Raw genomic sequence first — 18548 nt, forward strand, 5'->3', positions numbered from 1 at the left:
AAGCGTTGTGAATACTTTCTGGATGCACTGTATATGGATGTAGCTGAACTACCAGCTGGCTACTACAAAATGTAGTTAAATTTAAAGTTGTGTGTCTAGCACTGCAAATAGTACAGATGACCCCAGCCCAAGGCCGAGGGGGGCCCCATGCAAAGGTCATGCAAAGGTCTACAGTTCACTCTTAGGTGGGATCAACAGTTTGCTTACTGACTTAAATCCCTGACGATAGAATTCATATGTATTTACATATAAATATGTAAACAATAAATGCTGAATACACATTTCAACTTGTCATCTGATACCCCACCCATGCTGGTGTGAAAACAATGTTGAAACATTTGGCAGATTCCTCTCTCTCTGTCTCTCGCTCTCTTGCTCTCTCACTCTCTCTCTCTCTCTCACGCACACACACAGACACACACAAACACAATGATGTGCACACTCTGAACATGATCATGCAAATTCAGGCTGCTGGTCAATATGTTATTTCTTTAACTCTGATGCTCAATGTTTGCTCCCTCAATCCATCTCTCAGGAGGGCTGGTCCTGAGGATGCACACAAACCAGAGGTATTAGCTAAACAATCTCACACTCTCCAGAGCTACTTATACAGTGGAAAGTGAAAAACAGAACTAAAGTTTAATGTGCTGCTCTATCTATCATGTATTGTTCAATGAATCATAAAATTTATAAAAATTCCTTCTTATTTTGACCGTTTAACCTTGACTTGCATTGTTCTCTTGTTCTCCTCTATTAATCAAGAGAGAGTTTCTCTTTATGTTGTTTGGGTTTCAGTTCCCTCCTCTCTAGTTCCTTGGCTGACATGTGCCTTTCCTTAAGTTACACCTGCGTTACCATGTTGTGTTAAGGAAGAGATACCATGATCAGTTTCAGGCCACTTTTGGGTATTACGGGTATTTATGAGTACATGTAAACCAAAAGATCAGACAATAGTTTTATCAAGCAAGATTGTTATAACATACAGTCAGACACCACACTTGTCTTTGAAAATGCTTTACTGGCAGAACATGCATGTCACAAAGAATAAAAACATGAGAACTGGATAATGAAAGTTTTACAAACATATTTGTGATCAATTTTGAAAAAGAAATAAAAAGAAATTAAGTTTGCACATGACAAAAACGCAAAACAACATTGTAAAAGCAAAAGAGGCAACTATTACTGCTCTAGCTCAACTACTGGCAAACAAGGGTTTTTTCTCCCGTGAGGACCCCATTTCTGGTGTAGAAGACCTCAGCCAGAGAGGGACTCATGGGGGAAGGGATGTAATCTTGACATTGGTCACCACCAAGACTTGGTGCACACTCTACTACGTAGGAAAAGAAGAGGGTGCCGTGGTTTAACATGCAGCTGTCTCTCACTTTCCCTTTACGCAGATTAAATGAACACTCGCCAAGCAGATCACTGTCCCAGTAAGTATCCTCATCATAAACACTGAACATTAGTTTGTTTTTCATGTTGATGGTGATGGGTCCAAATTGAAAGGTCTCTCTCCATTTAGGATTGTCATCGTTACTGATGATGGCAGTGCGCTTCACCTGGTGATTATATCTGACTTCCACTGAACCATCTGTCTGAGTCCACTCATCACCATACAGACCCTGTGCATAAAGCTTGAACACCTTTAATGTTGCAAGACCTTTCCCAGCAGGACAGCAGTTTGACTTGATATTCTGATTACTGTTGCAGACACAAGCACAAGGATCCCTTTTGCTGGATCTCTGCCCAATTTTACAGGTTCCTGAACATTTCTTCAACACTGCATTTTTCTTGATGTACTTCTCTACCTCTCGCTTCAGTCCAGCCCTTGCAGGGTGACCACTTGGCAGTATGGTGTGGAGGGGCTTTAAGTTGTATCGGACCACATCAGGTATGTTTTTCAGTGAGTTAAGCCAGTTATTATAGACAGAAGGATTTGATTGGCCTTGAAAGAGGATGTCAGCTCCATTAATGTTTCCACCAATGACCTCTGTGTTACGCTCACTAAACATGCTGCTGAAACCTCGGCCAGAGCCTAACTTCTTTCTCTTCTGCTGACAGTGTTTTTTCATGGCATTTATACTGGCAGTGCCTGCAAAGCCAGCTGAGGCTTCAACTGACAAACAGTCCCTCACCTCTGTCTCAGACAGTCCGTTCATGGTTGCCTCGCAGGTCTTGATAGAAGTGATGGCCTTCATTTCACCTCCCAGAAGCACTTGTGTGATATAATGTGTACCATATGTGTCAATCACATTGCGATATAATGGTTTAGTCTTACATGAATAGGAAGGGAGGGAGTTGACAGCTGATCCAAACTCATGACTCAGTGGAGGATTTGCTGCCAGTCTGTAGCTGTGAAGCACAGATATCAAAAGGGTAAGTTGCAGCTAAAAACAGTGTTCATATGTTATAGCTCTGAGTAGGTTTTTCACATCAATCAAAGTTACTGTGATTACTATTAGTATATAGTGAACAAATAAATTCAGACTTAATGACAAGAAGATAAATATCTGTCCACTCACCGGTAGAAGTTACAGTAGACAGAATGGCGAAAGAAGGTGTAGCGATCTTGTTTTGACTTTTGCATGCCAAAGATTGATTCTTTGGAGTGGGACCCACCAAAGCCAATACCAACAGTAACACTGGCGTGTACAGGGATATCAAGACCGACTTTCCAGTCATTTGACACAGATGATGTGGAGTCATTGACAAGAGTTTCAACAGAATCATAGAGTATGCTGGAAACTGTTAAACTGCACTTGGGGAGGGTTCTCCAGTCCACCACAGCAACTGGGACCTTCTGTTTTTCCTTATTCATGTAGCTGTTTCTGTAAAGTCTGCAAGTGCCATTGCCAAGCTTCCATGTCTCAGTGTTGATAACATAGGCACCTTTCCGTTCCATTGTGACGATGTCGAAGCCTTCTCCACCCAGATTGTAACCAGGGACAAAGTGAGCCTTATCACACTCTTGTGGTGTTCCAATGAAATGTACTCTGGCCGTAAGACACAGAGGACTCCATGCCCAGACCAGGAGCATGAATTTCCACAGCAGTGCCATCTGTATGAAAAAGTTACAAAGTGAGGGGAGATTAAATGGTATGGACAAAAAAATCATTTACAATGCAGTGGAACAATGCACAAATTGAAGGGCACTAAACAGTTGACTTCAAGCTATTTTGAATACCATGAATTTGATGTGAGAAACTACTCAACAAAAACTATAAGTATCACGGTAGGAAGGTGTCAGGTGTCTTACCTCAACTAAAGCCTCAACAGCAAGCTCTGTTCAGCGGCTCACAAAGTTCAACTTGAAGTACTGAGGTCCAGGAGGTGGAGTCTTGTTTGCTTCTGTAATATATTTGATGCTAACAAGTTTTATATTTCAGCAGCATCATTCACACATTTTTACTCACTTTACACCCTAGATGAAACCTTCTATGCCAAATGAGGAAACAGGGCTTTTGCAGTAGCATATTAACATTACACAAGTAACCAAAATGATATAATGATTTGACCAAAAATAATTTAACTAAAGAAGGCTGATTGAACAAATGACAACTTTAATGTACAGTACCTGTGATGAGCAAAGTTGTACAAATAAATATACCACAATATATATAGATCACAGTGCTGACCACAGGGGCAATCAACTCCAGCAGGAGAAGCAGAGCTCATTTTACATAACTACAATATATGAAGTATAAATGTCAAAAGTAATGTATTATAGTACTTGCAGTGTAAAGTAGTCGAGTTGCTTTGCAGCCTTTGACAATGTTAAATGTGTTTCATGTTTTATGACACTGTTTTACAATGTTGGGAGTGAAATTAGTCCTTTTTTACTTATTCTTGTAACAAATTATTAACTGTAACGCAAATGCTAAATCTAAGTTTTATATCTACAGACTGTAACACTAGGAATTCAAAATGCAAAACATATGATATCAAAATGACTGAAAACTTTTAACATTAGATTTACATTGTCAATCTAACTGAATCTTGATCTAAATCTAAGTATTGAATCAAATTGTTTCTTTTTGATTGTATCTGATGTAATGTTAGATCTGTGTACATATCAGTCCTAAATCAAAGTACATGTTACAATCTATCATCCCGCACCTGTTTATTAGGTACACCCACTGTAGCTAAAACAGATGCAGTCACTTACAATAGATTGGCAATAAATGCTAAGAAGCATGAATGTTGTAAAGTTTACTTAATGACCTTTTTGGATGTTGGTGAAATGTATTGTGTGATGCTGAGAGCACTTCGTAATATTTTGTCTGCCCTATTCATATCAGCAACGGTAGACTAGTTTTCTGAATTTTTAGTAACTTGCTTAGTTCTTAATGATAAATTAGTTTGTTTCACCATCAATTGTTCTTTTACAAATCAAAAAGGTATTTTCTGAAACTTTCCTTTCCAAGCAAACGTTGGGATGTGAGTGGTCACAGTCTCAGGTTTAAAGATGACCAAGTGACTGAACAAATGAGTAATTGTGTAAAATTGTTGTGACACTTAGATGTGTCCAGTGCACCTTCTGTTTCACTGAAAAATTATTATATTGCTGAAATTTGAATAATTTTTGAATTATATCTAAATTTAAATTCTTGCATTTTGGAGAGAATGTAACATTTAGATTTAGGTAGATTGAGATTGAGACAGATTTTACTAGATATTACTAATCTGGTAAAAATGTGATTGAATGTGATTTAAAAATTCTGACTGATTTTTCTCACAGTTATTGGATATTTAATGTGAACATGGACCACTTCAAAAGATCTGTCATCATAGAGCAACATTACCTACAATGCAACTCCCTCAGAAGCCAGAAAAGACTTCATACAACATTTTTCACATGGGCTAAGAGACCAATTACACTGTTGCAGTTGGTGAACAAAAATGTGTCACAGAAAAGGACACACATCATTACACAAATGGAGCACCACATGACAAATAAAGTCATGACCAGAACAGACCTAAGTCAAAGAAGTGTTGGACTTAGATTGTCTAGTGGGCAACTGCATGCAAGTATTTTGTACAGTGTACTCACTTTTCTTCTTTTACAACATGCTGGATGTAGCCTCGGTGTTTGACACTGATCAGTAGACATAAATTCAAAGTGAAAAAAAACATCTGATCAAGTAAGTATATATTAATATCAAATAACTGATTACATTATGGGTATCCATGTTCTACAAGTCAAAATTAATCAGAGCACAAGTGAACAGCAAGCAACTGACGCGATTGGTTTGTGGTCTTGAATTTGACTTGGTCACATCTTGCTGCAAAATAAGGTGGTTGTCACAGGGTTTTTCTTCTGCCCTTCTCTACCTTCACAAACAGGGCCTGTTGTAAGGAAACAACATGTTGCTGCCACCAGCAGGCTTCATAGTGAGGATGGTTTGTTTCTGCTGACATTCAGTGTTTGCTACGGTGGCCCTGAGAGCTCAGTGCACTGCAACTTAGAAAACACATGCAAACAGACAATTGACAAATTCTGAAAATATCTTCATCAATTTCACAACACCTGTGCTGCAAATAGTCACAACACAATGGAAGTGTTACAAGGAGACATGAAAAATTGATGAACCCAGCTAAATGTATTTAAATACATCCATGCACACTTGTTCAATGCTTTTAATTTCAAAAGTCACAAAGCACAAAGTGCGCCCCAGCCAGGTTCATCCTTTTTTAGTGTCCCCTGGAAACATTTTGTTGTGTTGTGAGTATTTGCACCGCATTTGTGTATTTGGTTGTGTTGTGAGTATTTGCAGCACAAAGTGTTTTCTGAGTTTGCTTGTGTTTTAACGATTTGCATGTGTTTTCTTAAGTGCATTGAGCTCTCAGGGCCACCGTATGAAGCACATTTACATCTGTCTTTTTTATGATATAGATTACTGTACTACTCATTAATACTTATGGATATATGGTTATTTTGCTTTTATGTGACCACTGACTAGTACATTTCAATAAACACATGTATTTGTTTGAAACATTTTTTGTCTTTGGGTACTGTATGAGATTAATAGGTTGACCTTGGGGTAATTGATTTTTTGGCCACTTGAGGGCAGCTGAAGCTAAGGGCGTCATTTTTATTTGGGACCTTGGGATGGCAGATTACAATGAGTTCACAGTAATTAACCTTTACAAGCAGTAACGAATGAGAATGCACCATTTTTTCTGTCAGAGATTCACCTCCCAGGCCTCAGTCTACTACTCTCTGATTGGTGGAATTGTATTCTCACCCAGACAGGAAGGCCTGCAGGCACTGCACCTGCAGAGCCGTGAAAAATACTGCAAAGTTCTTTAGATTTTCAGGTAAAAATCATATGTTAAGGTGTGTTATTATTCATACTAAGTCGGTTACCCTCAGTTAGAGATAAGGCTTAAAGGACAGGCCTTTCTGAAGTAAAGAATTTTTTTTTTTTTTATTAGAACATTACTAGACTACTTTTTTACACTACTGACATGAGACTACTATTAACTTGGACATCCTGATATCATTTTTATAATAATATGTTGGTCAGTTGCTAGATTCATAGATGCAGGAAGCAACATTCACATGGTTATGTGCTCATGCGCAGAGATGAAATGCAGCTGAATGTCACATTAAAAAGGGAAGGTAGGATGTCAATGTCTCTATCTGTGGTGTGCCACTTTGTCCAGAAGATGGTGTCATTGACATGACTATAGAAATCAAATTCTGATCTTGATTCTCTCTCTCTCTGCCATAACACAAGGAAAACAGCAACTCCATGTTTGTCTTAATGTGTCCTTTTACCTGGTTAGCTAGCCACCAATACCTCTATAAATCACCAGGGTCTTGTAGATGTACTGGTATGCTATTTCTCAGTAGATTGGACAATGTCAGCAATTATGAGGATACACTGAGTGTTAGTGTACACAGAAACTAAGTGCACCCATGATTGAACATGCAGCTGTCTCTCACTGTCTCTTTACGCAGATGAAATGAACACTTACCTTTCTTACCTTTCAAGTAAGTATCCTTATCCTTGGTCCAAATCCAAAGGTCTGTCTCCACTTAGGATTGTCATTGTTACAAATGATGACAGTACTCTTCATCTAGTTATCATATCTGACCTCCACTGAACCATCTGTCTGAGTCCACCCTATCACCAAACGGACCCCTTGCATTAAGCCTGAATACCGTTAATGTTGTCTCCCCTCCTCCACCTCAGGAGGATGACCACTTGGCAGGAAGGTGTGGAGGGTGCTTTATGCTGTATCAGACCACATCAAGTGTGTCAGCACCATTAATGTTTCAGGAGGTAGTGGTGGTGGGTCGTCCACTGATCAGAAGGTGGAGGTTTTGATTCACAGCTAGTCCATTCCACATGTTCAAGTGTCCTTGGGCAAGATGCTGAATCCCAGATTGGATCTGATGGCTGTTCCATCAGCGTGTGAGTATGAGTAAGGTAGAAGCCCTGTCTGTGTAGAAGAAAGCGCTGTATGAATGTCCGTGTGAATGGGTGAATGTAGTGTAAAGTGCTATATAATTGCAGTAGCAGGTAGCAAGCAGGTAAGTATGAGCATATAAATATAGAATCAGAATCAGAATCAGAATCAGTTTTATTGCCAAGTATGTTTCCACATACAAGGAATTTGTTTTGGTGATTGGTGCAATTGGAGGTTCTTGGAGGTTCTTGTAAACAACAGGTTTACACAGTTTTAGTTTCAGCCTGTATGTGGGAATCAGGTGGACCATCACATGGTCAGAGTGGCCCAGTGCAGCCCGGGGGACGGCGGGATAAGCACCACTGACTGTGGTGTAACAGTGGTCCAGAGTGTTCCCCTCTCTGGTCGAGCAATGAACAAACTGTCTGTATTTGGGCAGTTCGTGGCTGAGGTTACCTTTGTTAAAGTCACCAAGGACGATAACGAAGGAGTCCGGGTTGGTCTGCTCCACACACAGTATCTGCTGTGGCCTGTGGTGGGATGTAAACACCGACCAGGATGAATGAGGTGAACTCACGGGGGGAGTAGAAGGGCCTGCAGTTTATGATGAAAGTCTCCAGGTCAGGAGAACAGTGCTGCAGGATCACTGTCACGTCTCTGCACCAGCCACTGTTAGCATAAAAACACATTCCTCCACCTTTCGTTTTGCCGGACAGCTCTGTGTCGCGATCCGCTCTGAAGAGCTGGAAGCTGGCCAGCTCCAGCATAGAGTCCAGATCGATCCACACAGCCACGTCTCCGTGAAGCACAGGACGGAAGATGAAGTTCATCCAGCTTGTTGGGCAGTGAACGCACGTTGGAGAGAAAGGTACCTGGGAGCGGTGTGCGGAGTCCGCGCCGGTGGAGACGCGCAAGCGCACCAGCACGTTTTCCTCTCCTCCGGCGTTTCACTGCGAGAGCAACGGTCAGTGCACCTCTGACCAAAATGTCCAATAATTCCACAGGTGAGTCGAGAAAGGAGGAAAAAATCTTCTGGAATTGTTTCTCTGATGTTAATGAGCTCTTCTCTGGTGAAAGAGCTCCGGAAACCAAGGCAGAAAACTGAATTTATAAAGAAAATAAGGCAAAAAAGTGCGCACCAACACACCGAGGCAGCCATCCGCGGCGCCATGGCAACTGGAACCAATGTATAAAGTTACAGTCCATCACAGCATTATGTGGGACCCACCCAAGCCAAATCCAACAGTGTCAGAGGGGTCTACACGGATGTCAAGGCCAATAATTCAGTCACTGCACAGGACACAGCCAATGTTTAGTCATTGACAAGAGCTGTTAAGTTCCATTGGCATTATATGTAGATGGGAATGTGATTTACTTTAAGTGTGATAGACTGTGATAGACTGGTGACCTGTTTGGAAACTGGGTAACCAGTGCATGATGGGATAGGCTCCAGCCTCCTTTGACCATGACCAACATAAACAAATATAAACAATGGATGCATGGATAAACCGGATTTATGCCAATTTGAATAGCAAGTTCATCAGTAAAGAAGTCAATTGCATTACTAGAATTGATAGGAAACAATTCAATCATGTCTGCATTAATGCAGTTCTATATTTTAACTCTTAAGAAGTTTGGGAGAAAGACTGAGTCACAGTTCACACAGCCTATTTTTGATCACAGGGTGCTGTTTTATCAAAGATTGGACAGAGATATGACACTGTGGTTTTAAAAACCTGTTGCATGACAGACTAGTTGTTGCAACGCAGTTTGTTTCAATTCACAGATTTCTCTACTATGCGGTGCTGCTGGCTCCATGGTCTAAGCAAACGTAACTGATGGGAAATGACACATTTTTACAGATGATCATTTGTAATACAAGTGACTGTAAAAAAAACATTCCCCCCATTTGGGCTTTAAGAAAATAATCGCATTTCCACATAATTTGTCCAAAACTGTCATATTTCAAGTTACCACATATCACATAAAGTATTTCATTTCAATTCATGACACACGTTGTTTCCAGTAGTATCTGTCTTTACTAACCCCCAGTAGCAGCGCCGGCCTGTTGTACATGTATACTGAGTAAACCTTTTCTGTACGTCTTTTGTGAGAGCAGCCACAGTGTGTTGAATTTGATTTGATTTTTAGTTGACATGACTCTCAGAACCATCATGTCCTAACTTTTTTCCTACTTAACCTATTTTTCCATTTAACATGATTTGCTATATTTGTTCCTTATTCAAATCATCCACTGTTGCGCCCACAGGACACACCTCTAAAACAACCAGGTCCATCAAGTTTATTGAAATAAATATACAAAACAACCATGACACCAAAACAAGACTATGAGAGACACAAAATCAGAACACAACAGCAACACAAAAACCAAAAAAAAAGTCTTCAGGATTTGACTTTAAATTAAGGAGCTGGAATGGTGCAGCCACTGATACCAGCATGAGGAGTAAGGCCCATGAAAAACAATGTACTCGTTACTCCATCTTTCTAGACTTTTTTTCTCTTTTGTTATCCTGACTCTTTGCCCTCCCTCTTTTATGCAAATGTGTTTCTCTTCCTTTATTTTGGGTTTCAGTTCCTCCAGTTCTAGCACATTTTCTGACTCCCATTGTTGTCATGTGCGTTTCTTTTAGACACAAAAATGTCCAACCATGATATTGTGTTGTTGGTTGGTAGAAGCTGGTTCATTGTAACAGATCAGCCTCCTTCTTAACTTTAAATAATCCAATTGATTGGAGGACAAAAATCCTAATAGTGCATGACTCCTTTATAGCATCTTATTTAATGCAATGTTTAAAAGTTACAATTAAAATTATATTCAAATTGGTTCATATTCTTTACAAACTTGGGCAACTTTCTCAAACTATGCTCTATACATGGTAATGCCTTTACGATTATACATTTTAATGTTACACCTTTACCACAAAATTACACACCATTTTTTAATACATTAAATCAGACAGAGACCTCTGTTGTCTTTGTTGATGCTTTATTGGCAGATCTTGTAACTAACAAGGAAGAAAGGAGGGTATATAATATGGATTATATGTCCAATATATATTTGGATTAAATTTGCAAAACTGAGAACATGTTTAATTATTTTTTCAAACAAAAGAAAGAAAGATAAGTGGGCTTAAACTAAGGGGATAAAAAATGCTATCGACTACAAGCAAAATATTCATCATAAAAACAGTTTTCTTGTCGTCATGTTATAGCACATCAGCAGCTGACCTCTATCTCACTGACTAACTGATTTTGCATAATTCTCCCCTGACTCTCCAGCGAGGACCCCATTTCTGGTGTAGAAGACCTCAGCCAGAGAGGGACTCATGGGGGAAGGGATGTAGTCTTGACATTGGTCACCACCAAGACTTGGTGCACACTCTACTGTGTAGGAGAAGAAAAAGGTGCCGTGGTTTAACATGCAGCTGTCTCTCACTGTCCCTTTACGCAGATCAAATGAACACTGGCCAAGCAGATCACTGTCCCAGTAAGTATCCTCATCATAAACACTGAACGTTAGTTTGTTTTTCATGTTGATGGTGATGGGTCCAAATTCAAAGGTCTCTCTCCATTTGGGATTGTCATCATTACTGATGATGGCAGTGCGCTTCACTTGGTTATCATACCTAACCTCCACTGAACCATCTGTCTGAGTCCACTCATCACCATACAGACCCTGTGCATAAAGCTTGAACACCTTTAATGTTGCAAGACCTTTCCCAGCAGGACAGCAGTTTGACTTGATATTCTGATTACTGTTGCAGACACAAGCACAAGGATCCCTTTTGCTGGATCTCTGCCCAATTTTACAGGTTTCTGAACATTTCTTCAACACTGCATTTTTCTTGATGTACGTCTCCTCCTCTTGCTTCAGTCCGGCCCTTGCAGGATGACCACTTGGCAGTATGGTGTGGAGGGGCTTTAAGTTGTATCGGACCACATCAGGTGTGTTTTTCAGTGAGTTAAGCCAGTTATTATAGACAGAAGGATTTGATTGGCCTTCAAACAGGATATCAGCTCCATCAATGTTTCCACCAGTGACCTCTGTGTTACGTTCAGTGAATGTGCTGCTGAAACTTTGGTTATGGTTTAATTTCTTCTTTTTTTCCTGACAGTGCTTGGTCATGGCATTTATACTGGCAGTATTTGCAAAGCTAGCTGAGGCCTCAACTGACAAACAATCCTTCACCTCTGTAGCAGACAGTCCATTCATGGTCGTCTCGCAGGTACTGACAGCAGTGATTGCTTTTATCTCCCCTCCCAGATACACATGTATGATGTAATGTGTACCGTAGGTGTCAATTAGATCCAGATACAATGGCTGAGTTTTACGTGAGTAGGCAGGAAGGGAGTTGATGGCTTTTTCAAATTCAGGACTCAGTGGAGGATTTGTCGCAAGTCTGTAGCTGTGAAGCACAGGAAGTATATACAAAGTTACAGTGCATCACAGTCCTATTTGATTCACTTGTTACCATTTATGTTGTTTGTTTTAAGCAAAATTAGGATCATTATTGTCAACTATCCAAAACAGTTTAAAACAAAGCCAGTAGTTATCAAATCTACAAATAAGTTAAATAAATTCAGACTTAAAGGCAAGAAGACAAATATTTGTCCACATACTTACCCATAAAAGCTACAGTAGACAGAATGGCGAAAGAAGGTGTAGTGGTCTTTCTTTGACTTTTGCATGCCAAAGGTTGAATCTCTGGAGTGGGATCCCCCCAAACCAACCCCCACGGTCACACTGGGGTCTACAGGGATATCGAGGCCGACTTTCCAGTCATTTGACACAGATGATGTGGAGTCATTGACAAGAGTTTCGACCGAATCATAAGCTATACCAGAGACCTTTAAACTGCACTTGGGGAGGGTTCTCCAGTCCACCACAGCAACTGGGACCTTCTGCTGTTCCTTATTCATGTAGCTGTTTCTGTAAAGCCTGCAAGTGCCATTGCCAAGCTTCCATGTCTCAGTGTCGATAACATAGGCACCTTTCCGCTCCATTGTGACGATGTCGAAGCCTTCTCCTCCCAGATTGTAACCAGGGACAAAGTGAGCCTTTTCACACTCTTCAGGTGTCCCAATGAAATGTACACTGGCCGTAAGACACAGAGGACTCCATGCCCAGCACAGGAGCATGAGTTGCCACAGCAGTGCCATCTGTATGAAAAAGTTACAGAGAGGCGATAAATAGTACGTACAAAATAAAAAAACAGTAATAATAATAATAATAATAATAACAATGAATGTATAATTTCAATATAAACTGGATGACACTAAGGTAATGACAAAGTATTAGAAGAATTTGATGTCAAAGATTACTCATTTCACACTTAGTTAGAGATAGGGGAGAGCTCAGAGATCTTACCGTACTGTGACTGTTGATAGCACACTCCGTCCAGCAGCTCACAATATGTGAGCTCTGTTATACTTTTCATGTGGAGGTGTGATCTTGACTGTAAATGTAATTCTCACACCTTTTATGATTAACCAGTTTTGTAGGGTGGGGGTGGTTGTGACAAAGTGGGTCAGCGTTCTTTCACTCAAACCACTTGTCCCTCCTAGTACACATTCATTTCACCATTTTCTACATGTGTTTAGTTTACTTTGATTTACCATTGCAGTTGTAACATTGCTTCACTTACTGTGCTGGGTTTGTTTGTGTTAAGCAATATGTTACAGTTTACATCAAGCACATGAGTAGATTTGAGTGAACACGCAATTAAAAGCTGGTTTCACTAACTTTTATTATGTTGCAGCTTTGAGTATTGTTGGTTCCTTTGTTCCTACTTACCTTTCTTTGTTCTGACTCACCATGCAGGTCTAGTGTTTGGGAGGTGGCCGCCAGCTTTTCCTAATTTTTATGGTCTTGGTGATATCATGGTGACATCGTTGGGAGAGTTACAGAGTTTCCCTTGGGTTTATTTACTAGAGAAGAGCCATGTAGAAATGTCAAGGTGTTGTAAAGTAGTCCACGAATGTAGGCTGATTTTGTAAGGTTATTAGGGAAGTATAGGAAACCCTGCTGTGCTACAGTTCAGCCTGACACAGGTTAGGTGTCAATTGACTGGTCTATATAACCAGTGCAACTTCTGCTCCAGGGAGAGGAGGTGAGGCAGTGCTGCCAGAAACACGTGCCCAAAATTTAATTTGATATGGGTTCATTTTCTAAGATTATTTTAGAGCCCTTTTTGTTTGTTTGTTTGTTTGTTTGTTTTTTGTTTGTTTTTTTCCCATTAAGCTTGAGTTGCATGTAAAATGGGGAGCACTGTAAATAAACAATCTTCACCTCTGAGAAACCTTGTCTGCTGAATCTGCCTACCTACCACCTTCCTTGCCCTTTGAGCCACACTATTCTACAGTGGTGGTTAGGGTGGCTGATCTTTTGGACGGTGGGTGGATATGACATATCCATCCACTTGCTGCTTTGATGTAAAGCACATTGTGTTTACCTGTAATTAAATATGCTATATAAATGAAATTGCATTACCTTGCCCAAATCTCAAAACACATGGACTAATTAAACAAGAAAATACAATATCATTAATGGTACAGTTATGTATTACCGTAGCATAGTACGCTGTGCTTTTTACTGATGGAATGTGGGACACAGTAAAACTTAACACTGATACTTTCATGATACCTCTAAAACATAGGCTACTGTATGCTGCTGCAATACTGTATTTTAAAACTGGAATTTGAACTCATCATATTATCAATTGAAATTGTTAACTTTATGAGGTGCAACTGCTCAGTGTCCCATAATTGCATATTGTAACAGAGAGAAATTGGTCTAAAATTAACCAAAAGTGAACTTCAAAATGCTACTTTCTATCCATTCAGTAAAGAATTAGTAATTTTGCCTCATGCACTTTGTAATTTTGTAATTTTGAGTTACCATCCATCCATCCATCCATGCCTATCCACTGCCGACTTTGGCGAAAGTAGCCCAAATGTCATTCTCCACTACCATATTCTCCAGTTCTTCCAGTTTATAATTACTCCAGTATGTCCTGGTTGCACCCCTGGGTCTCCCAGTTGTACATGTCTCCAGACTATCCTTAAAGGCTTCCACAAGGAGTCATCGCCATGAATTGCATTTGGTATGAAAGTGTTTGTACCTACCCAGGGACTGCAAATGGAAATTAACCAGTAGCTACAACTTTTCTGTTTGTATAAGACTAATGTTTGTGTACATGGCCCCTGACAAATAAATGTAAATGAGATGTAATGTAATGAAAAATTAAAAAAACAAAACAAATAAATGAAATAAATTTAGAGACTATAAATACCACCTTGTGGCTCCGCCAACCAGCCAAGTTGAACAAAATGCACAGCATTGAATATTAGTACTTAATATTAAAAAAGCAATACTTTTTGCAGATATCACAGTGAAGTTGACCTTTGACCTTTTGGATATGAAATGTCATGAATGTCCTAATAGACATTTGTGTTAAATTCTGTCGGAATTAGCAACATGTTTTGTGAGGTTACAGTGACATGAACTATAACCTTTCAACAACAAAATATAATCAGTTCATCCTTGAGTCCAAATGGGCATTTGTGCCAAATTTCAAGGGATTCCCTCAAGAAGTTCACGAGATATTGCATCCACAAGGCCAAAACCATGTTTTGTGAGGTCATCACGATCTTGACCTTTGACCAGTTTCATCAGTTCATCCTTGAGTCTAAATGAATGTTTGTGCCAAATTTGAAGGCATTACTGAGATATTGCATTCACAACAATGGGACAGACAGACAGACAACTGGAAACATAATGCTTCATTCATTCAATTCAATTCAATTCAATTCAATTCAATTCAATTCAATTCAATTCAATTCAATTCAATTTTATTTTTATAGCGCCAAATCATAATATAAATTATCTCAAGGCACTTTACAGGGTAAGGCCGAGACCTTACTTTGTTATCGAGAAAAACCCAACAGTTCCCGCAAAAAGCAAGCATATGGCGACAGGGGGGAGGAAAATCTCCCTTTTAACGGGAAGAAACCTCCAACAGAACCAGGCTCAGGGTGGGCGGCCGTCTGCCTCGACCGGTTGGGTTTAAGAGGAGAAAGAGGGGGTGGGGGAAGGACAGAGGAGAAAAGAGAGAGAGAGAGAGAGAAACCAGGAACAGCCGTATAAGTAATGGTGTTATCAATAATAATGACATATAACAGTGGTTAATAATAATGATGAGTAATGGTATATCTGGATCCCGCTGCTCCAGAAACAGAGATACCTGCAGAATGTGGACGGAGAGAGGGAGAGAGAGGAGAAGCACAAACTACAGGAGAGAAAAATAAAAACAAAGTTAATGGCATAAAGTAATCAGATGACTGAAGTACACAACAGAACGCTTCTTTATAGGAGCAAGCCTCCATAAGCTCCCTGCAGGTGAGGGTTGTAACACAAATCAATGGGACACGTAAAAGCTTTGGCTACCTGTTCACGACAGCAACTTGGGGGTGATGTCTCTTATCCTGGTCTCGGCCCAAAGCAGCCCCAGTGTATGCTGGAGGTTATGGTCCATGTGGCCAGAAGAACTAGATCATCTGCAAAAAGCTGTATGCATGAGTCTTTGTTCTTTATGTGTGCCAAGAGGATATGTCTGTAAACATTATACAGAGAATCAGTGACAGGACACAACTCTAATGGAGTCCAGCTCCCACTGAGAACATAATTGCCTTTTTACTTTCACAACAGTCTCTGCAGTAGAAGGACCAAAGGGCCCCTGAGCTCAATATTCTCGAATTAACGCCCACAATTTACCCAGAGGAGCATGGTCATAGGCCATCTTCAACTGTGTGTGGATCAATTGAAAAACTGTGATGACCCCATCAGCATCCTTTGAAGAGTAAAGTTAAAAAAGTAAATTTGCTTTTTCATGACAAGAATATAATCCACATTGTCAATGTCAAAGTTCTCACCCTCAAGGTTTCACAAACCACCACTATTTGTCACTGTCCACCCAACAACAAAGGTGTGTGTCAACGAAAAGAGTATCCAGAGCCTTCAGTATCTCAGGGAAAATCTGATCCACTCCCAGTGCCTGGCCACTGGAGAAGGGGAAAGGTAAGATTTCCAACCAGTAGACATCAATTGAGATGAAGGACAATTTTCTAAAGACTGCAGTCCTTAAAGTGATAGTTTGGGTTATTTGACGTGGAGTTGTGTGAGATATTTATACATAGTCAGTGTATTACCTGAATTTAGGCCTAACTCCAGGCTGCTTCTCTAAACTAAGGGGGTGCCGACCTGAATCTACTACACATAATACACAGCTTGAATAAATATCTTTTGAAATCCTAGTTTCCTCCACTGTGATTCAGTGCAAACATCATGAACTCCAAGAGGGTGAATCATTTTTGTAGGCACTGTGAATACCAGGTGACTGAAAAAGCATTGTATTGGATTATAGGCCTTAAAGCATTTAAACATGCAGTAGAAAAAGTGATTGTGGGTAAACAGTGACACTAATCTCCCAAAATGAACAAACTTCCTGTGTCACATAGCCAGACTGTGCTCTCTGTTCGTGCTGCAAGTTTGCAGATGCATCCCATCTTAAAATAGAACAAAGCATGCTCCAAACATATATGTATATATTGAATGCTGTGACAAAATCATTCAAAATGTCATCACAAGAAGATTTTTTTTTTCTGTAAACTTGCTTCATTTTGGATAAATCATAGCTGTGACATTTCAGCAGAATAAGAGGACTGATTGCAAATGTCACACATTTGGTCTTTGTTCCGTTTTGCTCATTTGATGCATTCAACACTGTGTCTCATGTGGTCAAGCTCCTTTACTTGAATGAGGAAGCTTTGTTTTGCAGATTTATTTCAATTAAATAGGTTCCTTTGAGAAACACACAATAATGAGATACACAAAAATTTAGCTCACTAATCATTTTTGCCCTTTCCAGTTAAAGGCTTGTGCACTGATCCACTTTTATCCACAAGGCAATTCTGCAAGTCGTAACTGCGCTATGGTTATTTAGATAAATAAGTAAGTCATGCAGTTAAGTGATCACGCCATTGCCTTTGCAAATTTAGCACTTTAAGCAAACAATGTATACTTTTTCACAGTTATTTAAAATTGGTTTCCATGCAGTTCAGTATGATCTACACTAACTCTACACTGTGTTACCTGGCAACAATAGTAACAGAATATGACTTCCACACTCCTACATTCATCAATCCTCAAAAACTAATTTTTTTACACACACTTAATTATCACAGTATAGTGTGTGTAAAAAAATTACACATGAAAAATTGCAGGGTGAATGTTTTGATGCTGTGGTTGAACAAATGTCCCACTGAAAGTCATCTCAGGAGGTGCATACAAGACTTCCTGTCACATGATGGGCCTGTGCTCTCTATCAGTGCTGCAAGTTTGCAGATCAATCCCACCTTAAAATACAGCAAAACAACCTTTAAAATGATTACTACTGATAATAATTACTGACTGATGTTTGAAATGATCATAGAATCTTGTTTAGCAAATGTTATCATGTTTAAATTAGATTCATGCTGGATTATTCATAGCATTCTAGTAGGATGTACAGGGCTCGTCACAGCCAGCCAGCTTCACCACATGAACCAAAATGTCACACATTTTGGCTTTGTTGAGTTTTGGTCATCTGACATGTTTCACACTTTGTTTCATGTGTTCAAATGGGACTTTTATTGGAATGAGGAAGCACCATTTTCAGTAGATTTTTTTTATGTTTATTTAAATTTATTGAAACAGCACTCCGTTAAAAGTTATTATTATTGCAATTAAGATTAAAAGATTCATTTGTGTAGTTTGCGCTCAGTGGATTGTTAATAATTCTATTTAAGGCATTTTAGTTGTTTATTTTGGAGAGTTACACATTCTTGTTCCTACTTTCTTTCAATGCTCTTATTTCAAGTTAAGTCGAGTAACAGCATCTGATATGTTATATAATGAAACTGTTTAAATACCTTTTCCTTCTGTTTCAGTCCAGTAGCTGAATGAAGCCAAATGTTTGTGTCTGGAAATCTGTCTAAGAGCCCATTAGACTTTGAGTAGCCATCATAGGCCAACATTGTGTTATGTTCCAATGAGTTGATATTTTATAAACAGC

The 18548-nt window shown here is 39.6% G+C and overlaps 2 protein-coding genes across 4 annotated transcripts; both read right to left on the reverse strand.

Annotated features, from left to right (window-relative positions):
- Positions 1-990: 990 nt before the first annotated feature.
- On the reverse strand, positions 991-7491 carry LOC139637111 (perforin-1-like). Of its 3 annotated transcripts, none has more exons than XM_071505661.1 (5): positions 6991-7491; positions 5051-5095; positions 3257-3348; positions 2523-3058; positions 991-2352 (listed from the first exon to the last, which is right to left on the reverse strand). In XM_071505661.1, the coding sequence occupies exons 4-5, from the start codon at positions 3056-3058 to the stop codon at positions 1197-1199; spliced, it is 1692 nt and encodes a 563-aa protein (XP_071361762.1). In that variant the 5' UTR covers positions 3257-3348; positions 5051-5095; positions 6991-7491; the 3' UTR covers positions 991-1196. The 3 variants fall into 3 exon arrangements, with proteins under 3 accessions (XP_071361762.1, XP_071361761.1, XP_071361763.1); XM_071505660.1 differs by having other exon boundaries at positions 6982-7491; XM_071505662.1 differs by lacking the exons at positions 5051-5095; positions 6991-7491 and having other exon boundaries at positions 3257-3606.
- A 2915-nt stretch (positions 7492-10406) lies between these two features.
- Positions 10407-12894, reverse strand: LOC139636956 (perforin-1-like). Its single transcript, XM_071505403.1, has 3 exons — positions 12806-12894; positions 12062-12597; positions 10407-11843 (listed from the first exon to the last, which is right to left on the reverse strand). Exons 2-3 carry the CDS (start codon positions 12595-12597, stop codon positions 10673-10675), a joined length of 1707 nt encoding a protein of 568 aa, XP_071361504.1. The 5' UTR covers positions 12806-12894; the 3' UTR covers positions 10407-10672.
- Positions 12895-18548: the final 5654 nt, after the last annotated feature.

This window comes from Trachinotus anak, unplaced genomic scaffold (genome assembly GCF_046630095.1).
Source record: "Trachinotus anak isolate AG129_WGS33_773 ecotype Australia unplaced genomic scaffold, CSIRO_AGI_Tana_v1 ptg000019l, whole genome shotgun sequence".
NCBI classification, from domain to species: domain Eukaryota; kingdom Metazoa; phylum Chordata; class Actinopteri; order Carangiformes; family Carangidae; genus Trachinotus; species Trachinotus anak.

Excerpts from the sequence above, each read along its gene's own strand:
- LOC139637111 (XM_071505661.1), bottom strand. The coding sequence starts at position 3,058 with ATGGCACTGCTGTGGAAATTCATGCTCCTGGTCTGGGCATGGAGTCCT. Across the intron at positions 2,353-2,522 it reads GTCTACTGTAACTTCTACCG|CTACAGACTGGCAGCAAATC; the intron begins GTGAGTGGACAG and ends TGTGCTTCACAG.
- LOC139636956 (XM_071505403.1), bottom strand. The coding sequence starts at position 12,597 with ATGGCACTGCTGTGGCAACTCATGCTCCTGTGCTGGGCATGGAGTCCT. Across the intron at positions 11,844-12,061 it reads GTCTACTGTAGCTTTTATGG|CTACAGACTTGCGACAAATC; the intron begins GTAAGTATGTGG and ends TGTGCTTCACAG.